The sequence below is a fragment of the Sinocyclocheilus anshuiensis genome, unplaced genomic scaffold, assembly GCF_001515605.1.
Source record: "Sinocyclocheilus anshuiensis isolate Anshui unplaced genomic scaffold, SAMN03320099.WGS_v1.1 scaffold968, whole genome shotgun sequence".
Classification (NCBI taxonomy): Eukaryota; Metazoa; Chordata; class Actinopteri; order Cypriniformes; family Cyprinidae; genus Sinocyclocheilus; species Sinocyclocheilus anshuiensis.
The window spans coordinates 159,640-175,922 of NW_015549636.1; the positions used below are offsets into that span (position 1 = coordinate 159,640).

Below are 16,283 nucleotides of genomic sequence, written 5' to 3' on the forward strand. Positions count from 1 at the left end.
TTATATTCTTTTAATGTTCTATTCTTTTTCTGTTATATTTTGCAAATTATTTTCTATTCTAAGAAAGCAACACCGAACACTCAACACGGAAAACAAACGCATGCATTGCGCTCTAAGGAGTATTCAAGCCGTGATCTTTAGGCCTACTAGAGGGCTGCATTGGGAACGGGATCCCATCGGACCCAGTGCAAATCTTGTGGGAACAGGCGGTTTTACCCTTGCTGAGAAGTGGGCGGTCAAAAAATATAGTGTGGGGCACATAGCCACAATTTGGCACATAACAAGAATAATGAAGTTACATTAACACTAAGCTTACTGCACTAGTTGGTGTTACACAGTGTTTGGTCATACTTTAGTGCACAGATGTGTGAAGGACTGTAAGTCACACCCCAATCAGTACTAAAAACCCCTGAAACACAGAATTCATAAGAAGAAAAGATTAGCAGCAGTTCCTAACAGAATGTGTTAGCTCAAGATCTTTGAACGTCTTTTGGTTGTTGAGTAGCAGTGTTGCCAAGTCCGTGGTTTTTAATGTCCGCGGGTTGAAGCGACCACAACAAAGTGATATTTAGCCCCTAAAATGCTAATTTTACCAGGGGAACCCTGCCAAAAAAACGTGTATTTTACCCACCAGAACGCAATTTCTACCGGGGACCCCCCTCGAAACATGATTGGGCTAGTTGCAATTGGGAGGGTTTTGTCATGAGAACCTGGCAACCCTGTTGAGTAGAGAGTGTTGAAGAAAAGCAGCATTGAACAGCTGAGCCAGAACAGTAAAAATGGAAGTGAAAATACTTGCACTGTCTAGATTAAAATATTAATCAGATACAATCAATATTATACATTGGTATTTTCTGAGAAAAACCACATAATGAAGATAAGTTTGCCATTACATTTACATTATAAATGAGATACTGAGGAAAGCATTGGACAGACATAAAGACAGACTTCATGCGTGTACTGCTCCAATGGTATACAGGAGAATAATTTGGTTTATTCCTTTACAGTTCTGGGTAGATTACTTATAAAATGTAATCTGTTACTGGCTCCAAATGACATGAATCCCTGCATTACATGTAAATAAGAAATAATGTGAATTTGTGTAATGTTTGTAATGAAATTGTTAAATGTAATCAATAAAAAAGTAACTGTAATCTGATAATGAGTATTTTAAAATGTGATCTAATTACAAGTACTTAATTTTTGGAATCTGATTACATAATCCAGATTACATGTAATCAGTTACTACCCAGTTCCTTTCTATACATAATTGAAAGTACAACACAGCCAATCATTGAACCTTCTTTACACTGTCAGTCCAAATCCCATTTTGTGCATATCCGATTCAAATCTGATCTAGATGACTGACTGTCCACACTGTGTATGGTAACTGCTCAAATCCGCTCTTTTGTTTTACTGAATATCTGCATTGGTTTCTAACAACAATACAATTTGCATTACAGATGTTGTCTTACAACATGACAACATGTTGCCTTTACGCTGGATTATATTTCGTCTTGAGATGAAGGGGTGGGACAAGTGATATTTCAGGTGGGCTGGGGGAATGTGTGTGGGGTTTTTCTTATATTCTTTTAATGTTCTATTCTTTTTCTGTTATATTTTGCAAATTATTTTCTATTCTAAGAAAGCAACACCGAACACTCAACACGGAAAACAAACGCATGCATTGCGCTCTAAGGAGTATTCAAGCCGTGATCTTTAGGCCTACTAGAGGGCTGCATTGGGAACGGGATCCCATCGGACCCAGTGCATATCTTGTGGGAACAGGCGGTTTTACCCTTGCTGAGAAGTGGGCGGTCAAAAAATATAGTGTGGGGCACATAGCCACAATTTGGCACATAACAAGAATAATGAAGTTACATTAACACTAAGCTTACTGCACTAGTTGGTGTTACACAGTGTTTGGTCATACACCGATTACATTACTAGACCACCACCCCCACTGTCATTTTGCATTTTTATAGAAATAAAAATCATTTAGTGCAGTTGGAAAACATACAATACAATTCTAAACTGAAAGCATCTGCTCTACAGCAGGGTTGCCAGGTCTGCATGACAAAACAAGCCCGATGTCCAGTCAAAATGACCATATCCCAAATATCAAAACTCTTATATGCCATTTCCATACCTAAAATACATATTTTACAGTCACTGTTGTGCAGATTGTTCATAAACACAGTTCAAAGGCTTCCTACCAGTGGCCCTCCTTCACAAAAGTTAACATGCAGCACAGTTTTATCATATGTAGAACACAAAATATTTCACTACAAGCATTTCAGTGAAATTTAATTGATGCCATATTTCAAACCTTTAACACACAAGTGGAAAAATCAACCCAACGGCAACAGTTTAAAAGCAGTCCAATAAAATAAAATAAAAAACGCGGACTTGGCAACCCTGCTTCCAACACGATTATCCACCTTATTTTTCCTATAAGAGCGGGAATTTGTACATTTTATGGGTCTGGCTTCCGGTCTCATCCGTGTCCAGCTATTTTTAGCTGTACAAAACAGCTCGTTTTGCTGCTTGAGACTGCAAATTGGTGTGTCTTACCATAATGCATTATCTTAATTATGAACCAGGGTTGCCAGGTCTGCATGACAAAACAAGCCCGATGTCCAGTCAAAAACAGCCCAAAGTAGTGCAATGACCATATCCCAAATATCAAAACTCTTATATGCCATTTCCATACCTAAAATACATATTTTACAGTCACTGTTGTGCAGATTGTTCATAAACACAGTTCAAAGGCTTCCTACCAGTGGCCCTCCTTCACAAAAGTTAACATGCAGCACAGTTTTATCATATGTAGAACACAAAATATTTCACTACAAGCATTTCAGTGAAATTTAATTGATGCCATATTTCAAACCTTTAACACACAAGTGGAAAAATCAACCCAACGGCAACAGTTTAAAAGCAGTCCAATAAAATAAAATAAAAAACGCGGACTTGGCAACCCTGCTTCCAACACGATTATCCACCTTATTTTTCCTATAAGAGCGGGAATTTGTACATTTTATGGGTCTGGCTTCCGGTCTCATCCGTGTCCAGCTATTTTTAGCTGTACAGAACCGCTCATTTTGCTGCTTGATATTGAAAAATGGTGTCTTACCATATTATTTCTACAAAACTGGCGTAGTTTGTAAATAGTTACGTGTTTAAAAATTGAACGTGTTCATTTGTTTAAAAACAGTATTGGTACTGTTTTAAAAATGTTAAAAACATTTTTTTTAGACTTTCCAGTAAAAGAACAAAAGCCAGTGTTATCCTCCTGCTCAAGGCCACTGTAATTTCATGGGAAAGCATGGAAATAATTGGACGTTTCCTTTTCTGTTCGGAACACTGCTAAATTTACGGGACTTTTTGTGGAGTGAGGGGAATATAAATCAAGAGTAGCGTCAGTTTTGGCAGGTCACGTTAGTTAAGCTCGCGTAAGCTGACTCTCAGCTGATCCACGTCTACTTATAGGGATGCGACACCTATTACATCCAGCTATTTTTAGCTGTACAAAACAGCTCGTTTTGCTGCTTGAGACTGCAAATTGGTGTGTCTTACCATAATGCATTATCTTAATTATGAACACACTGGTTTGTAGTGCAAACAGTTTTACCGTTTACTGCACGTTGTTATTCTTCTCGTTATTTCCCTCACAACGGCTAATGAACCGGAAGTCTCGCCCATAGGCTTACAATTGAATATCGCACCAATTTTGTGACAGGCCTGCTACAAAAAAAAAAAATGCTTTACGTGGCCTGAGAACGTGAAAAATATACGCTAAATCCAATTTGAGTGGTCAGACTGAAACGGATTTCCAGAAATGCGATTTGAACAGGATTTAAAAACCACGTATAAATGTAGCTTGAAACGGATTTGTAAAAACTGAATTTCATGTGATTTTTGTTGTTCACACAGGCTAAATATGAGGATTACAATCGGATATGCACAAAAATCCGAAAGTCTGAACAAGCCTATTGAGAAGCATCAGAAACTCACTGTGGATCATGAGAGAAAAGATGAGAGGAAGAAGAAGAGCCATTCTGACTGACATCACCATAACAACACCTGCAACACAGAAATTCATATATGGATGAGATTTACAAGAAAAATATATTTCAGTCTTTCTACCTCAAAATTGTAATTGTAATTATTTGTGAAATTTACTAGCAATTTCTGAGTGAAAACAGTTTCAAAACAGACACATTTTTTGTTAAGTGTAGAAGCATTGAAAATGTATAAACAAACAAACAAACAAAACATGATAAGAAACTGGTCATACCGTAGCGCAGGACAACTCATCAGCTGAAACCAAATGACACATGAAGAGAAAGGAGGAAGGTTTAGCAGCCTCATTTATAACCAGAACGGCGTCATTTCCAGCTCATTTCCCCTTTCCTCTCTCTTTTTAACCTCTGATTATTGACGTAAAAATATGACATAAAAAAAAAAAATCTTTCTTTTAGATTTGCCAAAATAAACAACAAAACAAAAAAACATTCTGTTTATTTCCTGGTCTATCTTGCAGATTTTCAGATCATGAATACTTTGTTGTAAATGAAAGCCAGGAATAAACACATACATATTGCATGTAAGCTGGACTACTCACACCAGAGGTGGGGCTTTCAAGTCACAAGCAAGTCTTCAAGTCATATCCTGTCTACTTATAGGGATGCGACACCTATTACGGCACTCATATATAAGGTCCTTCAGCATTATCACCAGCTTTTGCATTGCTCAATAACTAATTAACCTCCTCCATCCCCAACTCCTCCCGTCAGTCAGGATTCAGCCTTCTGATTCTCCTTTGAATTATACTAATTTCTAAAACGCTACATTAAATTATTGAACTTTAATGATATCTGCAATACATTTATGTTTGTTCTGTTCTGTTTACTCTAAGGGGGTTATTACTGCTCTCCCTGCTCTTATCCATGCTAGGCTGCAAGGATGCGCAGGGAGATCTTGCCTTATCTGTGTGTCATAAAGTGCTCATCAAAATAAAGTAGAGATGGTACAATAATAGAACTGCCATGTATGTACAAATATACATACAGTACAGTAGTAAATGAGTGTCAATTTAGCTTAATTTGTCATACACACATTAGGCAGCCCCTCACTTGATTTGGAGAACTTGATGCCCTTCAGTCAAAACGTTTGCCCACCCCTGGTCTAAAGAAATGAAGTGGTTCAAACTTTTTTTGTGTGTGTGCAGAATTTCATGCATTCACCACAGGGCTGCTGTAATCAATAATGTAGTGATGGCCGCTTTTGAATCACTGCTTCGTGACGCTTCGAAACTTTTGTGATTTTGTGATCATTTGTTTCAAAACAGTGGTTCGGAGCACGTATCAAACTGCCAAAGTCACGTGATTTCAGTATACGAGGCTTCATTACGTCAATTAATGTTTTGAAATGTTTGAAAATTTATACCGTTGAGGGTGTCTTACAGGGGTCTCTGTAAACCTGTGAATCGAGCTAGTTCATTGAGATCGCCCCCCAGCGGGCGAAACATTGAACCAGCGTCTATGGTTTTTACCTGATCTCGGATCAGTTTCATCAATTTGTAGACATTTGTAACGAGTCATTTGTGTAATTAAAAGGATGTGAAGTAGTTAGTCTCTTACTGGCCTCTATATACAAGGTCTCCATAAAACAAACAAAACAAGCCAATTAATATAAAATACGTTAAAAACCACATATTATACAGGCACTTAATATTTAACGGTATTTTATAATTTCTTTATTGCATTTAATGTATTATGTGTTCAATAAAACATTTGCAATGGGGTTTTTAAACTGTTTTTATGCATGTTTTAGCCTGAGTTTTTGTTGCATTTACACACTTTTGACCAGCAGGCATCACTAGTGTGTGGTGTTTTGAATGCTTCGAAACAGTGAGTCATTTTGCAAAGCAATTGGTTCAATTGATTCGAAGCTTCGAAAAGGTTTGTGTCTCCCATCACTACAATAAATTTGGATATTGTACTCACAGTAGGCAGGGCATGCAAATGATGAAATTATGAACATTTCTGCCTCGACAAGTTGTTGTCAGAAGTGTCTCTAGACAAAACACGCCAAATTTCATACAAATTGGATGAGGAGTTTATTCTTTTTGAGGGTTTACCAACAATAATGTAGATTAAAATAACATAGTCATTATGTTTCCAAAAACCAGAGGTGTAAAGTCCAGGGGTCAGAAAGTAAAAGTCCTGCCATATGTTTATTCAGTTTATTCAGCTGATTTCAGATTTGACCAACATTTTGTCAGGAGGGTCTCTAGATTTCATACAAACTGGACGAAGAATTCAGGATTTCAGCAACATCCTGATCAGAGGACCAGTGAGAGAAAATGCTCTTTGCAAAAACAAGGAATAAACCAGCTCTTAGGTAAAACTAAAAAGAAGAAATGAAAATCCAGCAACAGACAAGCAGTCCCACCACACGAGGGCGATGTCAACATGGAGATCAGTTTTCCCAGGAACAGTAATTTCACCAAACTGATCCGTTGATCATTTGACTGCACTGTAAATCACTGATTGATCCTCCACCATCTGATCAGTACATCTGTGAAATGGATATATCCAGAGATATTGCATCAATTACCTTCACAGATGCCAATTAATACAACCTCAACCAATGCAGGAACGGCATTCAAGAGCGCTCAACAGTGTTCTGATTCAATCTTAATATGATTTATTATGTTATGAACATGCCATGATGTTTCTCACCTCCTTGCAGCATCAGTCCGATATTTTCTAATGTTGTCGTACTGGGTACTGGCTTCTTCCGGTTGGTTCATCTCTTTATTTCTATGATGCAGGACAGTTACATACTGGATCTCTTATCTCTTCTCAGAATCAGATGCTTTTCCTTCAGTCTGATTGTGACTGAAATTGCTGAGAGTAATTAAGGAATACAGGGCATTGTTTTGATTCGCGGCATCAGATTCAGACAGAGACCTATTGTGAGCTGATACGTTGACATAAAGGTCATCCTACAATGAGAGAAAATTACTTGTTACACTGTATTTATGGCAAAAATAATTAATACCTTTGTGTTATAACTTTTGCTTAATGCTCGTTTGATAATTTGATTTACCTGCTTTTGTGCGATGTGATTAGGTCTCTGTTTTTTCCTCCTGTAATAAAGAATTATGTAAAATGCATTTAGGAAATAAGCTTGGTACTAATGTGTTTCCTGACACACAACATGAACTTACATGAGCAACACAATGATGAATATGAAGATTAAACCTCCCAATCCTCCAGTGACTCCAGCAACTGCATACCGAAACTTCCTTCCTACAACAGGACAAGTAACAAGACAATGCTTTTATGTTTAATATGAGAAAACAAAACCATGATTCATAGTGTACAGCTGCAATTTCAACACAATCGCATTTATCTTCATAGTTAAAGATTTCACGACTGGTGCCCCCTTTGTCACATTTGAATGGATTGTTATTGCTGCTTCCATAAACATCTGTGTGTATTTTACAAACACGTACGTCTACAAGATGTCTGTTAAAGATCTCTTGATCTGCATCTGCTGTGTAGAAACATCTGACAGACGTCTGTAAGATGTCACTTCAAGACAACAAAAGCAAACATTAAAGGCAAAGCAGCAAATAATCTCTAGTAAACAGGGAATGAAAAGCTGATTGATATATAATATCTTGAGAAGCTTCTATATATCTGTGACACAAAAGGCTCCTTCTGAAAATGTTTTTGTTTGTTTGGATGCCTGTTGCCTGACCCTGACCTCTGATGGTTAAATAGTGCATTGTGGGAAAACCACAGCGCTGTTGCTGTAACTGTGCGCTCCTGTCCCCTCATGTGGCATTCCTCCATCAGTCTAAAGAGTAACACTTCAAAACAAAGGTAAATTAATCACATCCTGCTCATTTCCTGCCCGACTCTTGTTTACATGAGGATTGAACCAGCCACAATGCTCAAGAGAAGTTACAACAACCAGACGAGAGTGGCATGAACTCAATATGACAGCGATGGCAGTAGAGCGTTTCTGTGACTTCTAATGCATAAAACCACTAACAAGCATTCAAGATTGACACTCAAACACACACTAGGGAGAATCGCACAATGCCTGTCAAGAAGATGCATGGGTTATATTTGACCCCAAAACCAAAAGACATTTTGCATTAGGAAATGTTTCTTTAGAATAAAAAAATACATATATATTTCACTCCAAAAACTGAAAATTAGACTAACCTAAAAATATGTTCCAAAAACAAATAAAAGAAAATAACAACATAAATCACCCAGTAAATGAGGCTTCGTAACATCATAACTGTTTTGAAACGTTTTGAAATTTCAATAGTTCGCCTTAGGGGGGCGATCTCTGTGAACCCGTGAATCATGCGAGTTCACTGAGATCATGAAAGCGTTTTCATTGGGTTTGTAAAAGCTGTTTTTATGCATGAGTTTTTGTTGCATTTACACAGTTTTGACCAGCAGTGTGCACCACCAGCATGTGGTGTTTCGAGTGCTTCGAAACAGTGAGTCATTTTGCAAAGCAATTGGTTCAATTGATTCGAAGCTTCGAAAAGGTTTGTGTCTCCCATCACTACATTAATGTAAAATTATCACACCACCCATATAATCAGAGATTGGGCTCAGAATGATGTACGGTATAACCACAAGGTTTATGCTACCAAACCATGACCAGCAGCTTAACATATATTCGCTGTGTTTTCTATGCCATAGCAAATGTGCTTTATAAACATACAGTTAAACAGAACGAAAGAAAAAAATGTTTAAAGAGTCAAGGGCCGAAATAAAGTAAACACTGACCACCATCATGGTGACTTAATGTTGACTCTTTCCTTCAGTGATTCTGCTTGTTAACATCAGGTGTCTTCACTAATGATCAATCATCGTTCAATTAATCCCTTAATGATCTCGTTACCTTTAACTCCACTTCAGTGTTAATTTTAAGTGTAGACTCAAATAAACTATTAAGGAGAGTGGAGTTTTTGCTGTGTATACATCTGCTGACATATGAGGGCCCATGTAGAGCTATTATTTATAGATTCTGTGGCAATCCATTAATAGGCAAAATGCAACAGTGGCTGTGTTCTGTGAAATGGATATATCCAGAGATATTGCATCAATTACCTTCACAGATGCCAATTAATACAACCTCAACCAATGCAGGAACGGCATTCAAGAGCGCTCAACAGTGTTCTGATTCAATCTTAATATGATTTATTATGTTATGAACATGCCATGATGTTTCTCACCTCCTTGCAGCATCAGTCCGATATTTTCTAATGTTGTCGTACTGGCTTTCCTCCTCTTCCGGTTGGTTCATCTCTTTATTTCTATGATGCAGGACAGTTACATACTGGATCTCTTCTGTATCTTCAGAATCAGATGCTTTTCCTTCAGTCTGATTGTGACTGAAATTGCTGAGAGTAATTAAGGAATACAGGGCATTGTTTTGATTCGCGGCATCAGATTCAGACAGAGACCTATTGTGAGCTGATACGTTGACATAAAGGTCATCCTACAATGAGAGAAAATTACTTGTTACACTGTATTTATGGCAAAAATAATTAATACCTTTGTGTTATAACTTTTGCTTAATGCTCGTTTGATAATTTGATTTACCTGCTTTTGTGCGATGTGATTAGGTCTCTGTTTTTTCCTCCTGTAATAAAGAATTATGTAAAATGCATTTAGGAAATAAGCTTGGTACTAATGTGTTTCCTGACACACAACATGAACTTACATGAGCAACACAATGATGAATATGAAGATTAAACCTCCCAATCCTCCAGTGACTCCAGCAACTGCATACCGAAACTTCCTTCCTACAACAGGACAAGTAACAAGACAATGCTTTTATGTTTAATATGAGAAAACAAAACCATGATTCATAGTGTACAGCTGCAATTTCAACACAATCGCATTTATCTTCATAGTTAAAGATTTCACGACTGGTGCCCCCTTTGTCACATTTGAATGGATTGTTATTGCTGCTTCCATAAACATCTGTGTGTATTTTACAAACACGTACGTCTACAAGATGACTGTTAAAGATCTCTTGATCTGGAAAGCATCTGCTGTGTACAAACATCTGACAGACGTCTGTAAGATGTCAGTTTTACATACATTCTAAATCATAAACATCTTAAAGACATCTAATAAACGTCTGTTTGACATCTGATAGGAAACACCCAGATGAGCAAACACTCTAAAACATACATCTTGCAGATGTAAATGCAGACGTCAAATAGACGTCTCCGAGATGTACATGTGCTATCAGGGAGCACTTGTGTGTATTCAAATGTCTGAAACCAAAAATAAACAATATATGGTTGAAAACACTGCATAGTTGTGATTATATGAGAAGCACAGAGCGCGTCCATCTCTGGCTCAGTGCCAGCCAAAGCTCGAAAGCAAAGTTTGAATTTGGCAGTTATGTGACGTCATTGACCATTCTGAATCTCTTATGTACGACCGTACCTCCAGGGGCACAGATATAACAATCAAATCATACCGCTCAAAAGATTAATACAATGTGGAAATGAAAGCAGACTAAATGCATTATAATTGTGTCCTAAAGTGACTGTTCCAACTCCAAACTGAGCCTGCACCAAATGTTGCTGTATTTAGGAAATTTTATAAATACATTCATAAAATTAATTACTTTGAACAGATTTTATAATTCTTAACCCCCCCCACTCATCCAGTCGCAGAATGACTCAGTGATACACACCATGTACAGTGACAGCAACAGCGTCTGATCTCTGAGATCCGTGTTGATTGTGAGCCTCACAGTAGAAGCGTCCACTCTGTAGTGCATTGAAACTCTGTCCAGATCCAACAGCTGAGCTTTGATTCTCCTTAAACCAGCTGAAGTTCAGAGCAGGAGGGTTTGAATCACTGCTGCAGCTCAGAGTCACTGGATCCCCCTCCACTATTTCAGCAGATCCATTTATGGACACTGATATTGTTTTTGGAGGGTCTAAAACATAGATGTCATGATCAATAATGATACATTTGAGGTGACAGAGGATTAAATATCACAGTTACTGAACCATCATTAACTCACACATGACGTTTAAAGTCACAGCATCAGAGTCTTTCTCTCCATGTTTATTTCTGGACTTGCACTTGTATTCTCCACTGTGATCAGAGCTGATCTTTGAGATGCTGTAGATTCTTCCAGATCCTACAAACGTTCCTCCTTTAAACCAGCTGATTTCTGCAGGTGGGTTTGAATCACTGCTGCAGTTCAGAGTCACTAAATCTCCCTCCACTATTTCACCAGATGGATTCACTGTTACAAAAGATTCCGTTGGAGGATCTAGAGGTCCAATATAAATGAAAATAATATTAGTAAGTATGTAAGTAAAATTTATTTATATAGCACCTTTCCCAGACAAGGGGTCACAAAGTGTTTTACAATAAAATTAAAATCAAAACAAGTAAAATACCAGCTGTACAAATACCCCCAAATATCACAAAAAATTGCTTCCAGACCATATTGTTAGTTAAAAGCTTGTCCAAAAAGATGACTTTAGATGTTTTTTAAAAGATAGATGAGATTTAAAAGAATGATAAGGGTAGAGAGGTCCAAAGCCTTGGAGCCACGACACAGAAAGCACGGTCACCCCTTGTCTTAAGACGTGTTCTGAGAATAGTTAAAAGGTCTAGGCCAGAAGATTTCAAAGTCCGGCCAGGGGAGTGTGCATGTAATAGATCCTGGATATAAGAGGCTGATTGACCACAATTTTAAAATGTACTCTAAAACCAATGGGAAGCCAATGCAGGGCCTTAAGCACGGGAGTAATGTGCGACCTCCTGCTGGTCCTAGTCAAAAGCCTTGCAGCCGCATTCTGTACAACTTGTAATAGATCCATAGAAGATTTGTTCAAACAAGTGTAGAGAACATTGCAATAGTCTAACCGTGTAGCGATAAATGCATGAACAAGCATCTCCATCTCTTTTTTTGAAACCATAGATCTAATCTCTAACAAGACCAGCACAGAGCATTCACCAGCATCAGCAGCCATCAAAATGTCATTTGAGACCCTAAGGAGGGCAGTTTCTGTCGAATGGTTTTTACCAAAGCCAGACTGAAATTTATCACATATATTATGAGCCTCCAAAACCGTATTTAACTGCATTGCCAATACCTTTTCTAAGATTTTAGAGAAGAAAGGCAATTTAGAAATGGGCCTGTAGTTAATAAATGATGTTACATCAAGACTACTCTTTTTCAAGAGAGGCTGAACAACATCATGTTTAAAACACCTAGTGACCTGGCCCAGCCTAAGAGATAGACGTAATAGGGCCAATAGATGTAATAGATTTCATAAACAGAGACGCAGGCAAAATATCCACAGGGCTTTGGGAAGGTTTCATCATGCCCACTAACTTAATTATGTCATTTAGGGAAATGGGACTAAAGGAGTCCAAAATTGACAGACTTTGTTGGGTAACTTGTAAAAGGATTTGCTGGTGATGCAATGTTTGCCCTGACAGCCATAACCTTGTCCACAAAATGAGACAAAAAATGAGTGCAGTCATTATTAGAAAACACAGGGACAAGAGATGTAGCAGGAGAAACAATATTGTTAACAGTTTCAAACAAAGTTTTAGGATTCACTTTGCAGGCAGATATCAGTTTCATAAAATAAGATGCTCTAGCATCCTTGATCATCTCATTTAGATCTGACAAGATCTCTTTAAGATGCAGGTGGTGGACTTCAGTCGCTTTCCTGAATTTTTTTTTTTTCAGTCTTCCGACAAACACGTCTAAAGCTTCATTTATCCACAAGGGGGTGTTAAAATGGGGGGGTTTGTCAAGTTTTTAAATGAGCCACTCTGTCCAGTAGCAGGGTGCAATGTTCATTAAATGACTGTAAAGTAGCATCAATGTCATTTGAGATAATAACCAAGCTTGAGTCAAAGGCGGCTGAGAAATTCTCAACAGCATGCTGGTTAATCATGCGAGAGCAGGATGCTCGCTTAACAGGCAGAGGATCCTCATTAAAAGCAAGATCCTTTGCCATGTCTCCGTCAGCAACATAAAATCCAGTTTTTTTGAAGTGAATAATTCACTGAGCAGAAATGACTTGTTTGAAATTGAACGGGCATTAATCAAAGCCATCTTGAGCGGTGCCGAAACAACACCTGACGTAGAGGGTGAGGCTCGCGGCAGCGACCTCAGGTGCACAGCGCACACACCGCGACCAGATGTAAGTTTGACAGACCAAAACCATAGGGACGTCCGGGAAGACAGAATGAAGATACAATGGTCTGGAGCCATCATAAAAAAGTCCCAACTTCAGGAGTCTTTAAAATGCACCTGTCTCCCTGCCCTTTTTCCTCTCCTTCTCCGCTGCTTCTTTGTGCGTCCCATTATGCCTACTCCATAGCGAGTAAACGGTGCAGACAGACATATAAACGGGGCAGAAAATGCACCTGGACTACTCTAGGTACATACCCCACCACACTCCTCCATAGAGGATCGAATCAGAAGCATCGTTTGGCGATCATACACCCATGCAGTAGACATGACATTTGTGGACAAACTTAACAGCAATATAGCACAGAAAACAAATAAAATGAGTCAGGGTGAACATCCAGCCACAGCGGCAAAGCCAAACACTGGCGCCATGCCAAAACCGGAAGAGGATTGTCCTATTACTAAAACCTTTTTGCATTTCTAATTCAATTCTGTTGTTGAAACTTTGGTAACACTTTATTTTGATGGTCCCTTTTGAGCACTCTTTTGACAATAAGTAACTTTGCACTTACATGTCAACAAACATCAAAATTAAGTAAAACCTTAAACTTCTCTGTTGTATGATATTCGAACAAATTTACTCAGGTGGCCAAAAAATATGATTTAATCTGTACTCACACATGACATTGAGATAAACAGCAGGAGAGATGTAAGTGTGTTCCTGTAGAGCACAGCTGTATCTGCCTGCATCCTCTCTTCTGACTGACTGCAGCAGGAGTTGATTGTTTCCGTCTCTTCTCTCAGTTAATGGCTGTGAGTTTCTGTACCAGATGAATGTTGCTCTGTCAGTCAGAGTGCAGCTGCTTTTACATGTCAGACTGACATTATGACCCTCTGTCACTCTCTCAGGAGCCTCCACCTGAAGATCTGAACACAACACACACATTATATCTAGTGCTGCTGTCATACACTGATTATTATTCAACATAATGCACAGAAGAAGAGCTCAGCCTCATGAAAGTCACCTGTGACAGTAAGAGTCACTCCTGGATAACCAGTCCATTTTCCATCAGGTTGATCAGTGATGAATCTGAAACAGTACTTGTGTGAATCTTTCTGTCTCACATGACTCAGTCTGATGGTGCAGTTCTGCTGTTTGTCTCCCAGATACTGAAGCCTCTGACTGTATTCAGGATCCTTAGACAGATCTGGAGGCTCTTCACCCATTACAGGGTTTTTGGTCCAGAACACTTTCATGATCTTATATCCAGTAGGGTATGTATAAGTGCAGCTCATTATCACTGATGAGTCCTTTAGTGCACAGATGTGTGAATGACTGTAACTCACACCCCAATAACCACTAGAAACCCCTGAAATACAGAATTAATTTTGAGCACAACTTCATATTCTTTTAAGGCTCTCTAACATATTCTTTAAAATGGGTCATGAACTGCATTTTTAAAATTATTTTAAAATGTTCTTTGAGGTTCACTTATAATGTTAGTGTGATTTTACATAAAAAAACATAATTTAGAAGTATTAGGCTATTTTCTATCCTGCTTTTGAGCCTCTTTGCAGAACGGTCTGTTTTTATAGGCGGGGCTCATTCAAGACTCAAGGAAACGCCCACTGCTGTCATTGGCTAACAGTTTCTGTGACGTACTCTGAAAACAACATGGATCGTTTGGGTTAAAAACGTGTAAATACTCAGTATGATGATCTGGAACAGACAATGTAAGTGGTAAAAGCACGTTTACTCACACGTATGTGTTGCGACATTACTGTTGGATCTGCTCTAGTCGGACTCTGCGCTGCATCAGCGTTTACTTTCAGTCTCTCTGCCTGCGTCATACTCTCATTTAAAAATGAATCCGTAGTAAATTAAAGCAAACAAACAATTAGTGTTTAACTGAAGCGATCTGAAGCTCTTTGCTCATTTCCCCCCGTGTTTAAATCGGACGCGACTCTAGACAACAGAACCCATTATAATCTGTGATTCTGTCTATACTGGATGTGGCACGGATTGACACAACAAATCCTCGACAGTAAACTGATGTCTCGCTCTATTTCTGACAGACAAGCATCCGCACCGCTTCTGACCTGAAAGAGAAACTGATTTGCATCATGACGCAATAATAGCGTGCACGTCCGATCTAGATACGGTGTTAGGATCACAAGGAAGGCAATTCAAAGACTATTTTTAACACCTTACACCACACAGTGTCTTGTAATCGTGTGATATCATCTGTCTGATTCTGTTGATGGAGTAATCCTGTGTTTGCGTCTCTCTTGTCCTGCTACAAGTGCGTATCAGTGGGCGGGGCTAAAGAGGCAGTGACGTACAAGTAGGTTGATCTTCTCCTGCGGAGGCGGGGTTTATCCAACACTATTACGTCATAAAGTGGCACATTCCAAAACGAGTCGTTTTCTGAGCTTGGTTTCAATATAAGCTCTTTTTAGACTAATGAGAACGTTTTGAGTTTTGAAACTTACAGGATGTTTTTATAGTGCATTGACCTGTTATATGTCAAAAGATCATGGGAAATTTGATTTCTCAGTTCATGACCCCTTTAATGAATCATTTGGCATGCTAAGAATGTTTTAATTGATTGTAATGATCTCACTTCCATCAGGAGTGGCCGTTTTTCATGTGAACCTGCCGGAGGTTTAACCTCACTGACAGAACCTCCTCCTGGACCGGGCTTTGGTGTGAGACCTGACCTGTAAACAGACCTCCGTGATCTTGAGTCCTTGTAAACATCAGAGATGTTGTATATGTAAATAAAATATTATTATAAATTATACCCAATAGACCAGTGTGACTTTTTTTTTTTTTGAAATGATGACAAATGAACCATGCAGATTAAAGGAATAGTTCACCTAAAAATGAACATTCATCAGATTTGGAGAAATGCGTCATTCCATCACTTGCTCAGCAATGCAGTGAATGGGTGCCGTCAGAATGAGAGTCCAAACAGCTGATAAAAACATCACAATAATCCACACCACTCCAGTCCATCAGTTAATGTCTTGTGAAGTGAAAA

At 38.5% G+C, this 16,283-nt stretch overlaps 1 protein-coding gene and 1 long non-coding RNA gene across 2 annotated transcripts in view; both read right to left on the bottom strand.

The window, feature by feature from the left end:
- Positions 1-360: 360 nt before the first annotated feature.
- On the bottom strand, positions 361-4,470 carry LOC107659772 (uncharacterized). Its single transcript, XR_001630946.1, has 3 exons — positions 4,301-4,470; positions 4,018-4,086; positions 361-409 (listed from the first exon to the last, which is right to left on the bottom strand). It is a non-coding gene; the product is annotated as an uncharacterized LOC107659772 (long non-coding RNA).
- A 4,806-nt stretch (positions 4,471-9,276) lies between these two features.
- The window catches only part of LOC107659743 (B-cell receptor CD22-like), a 7,903-nt gene continuing 896 nt past the window's right edge, over positions 9,277-16,283 (bottom strand). The window contains exons 2-8 of the mRNA XM_016448775.1: positions 14,265-14,609; positions 13,918-14,166; positions 11,098-11,352; positions 10,762-11,010; positions 9,772-9,853; positions 9,651-9,690; positions 9,277-9,546 (exon numbers count right to left, since the gene is read on the bottom strand). Of these exons, the coding sequence (XP_016304261.1) occupies positions 9,277-9,546; positions 9,651-9,690; positions 9,772-9,853; positions 10,762-11,010; positions 11,098-11,352; positions 13,918-14,166; positions 14,265-14,609 (1,490 nt within the window). The remainder of the gene's footprint in view (positions 9,547-9,650; positions 9,691-9,771; positions 9,854-10,761; positions 11,011-11,097; positions 11,353-13,917; positions 14,167-14,264; positions 14,610-16,283) is intronic.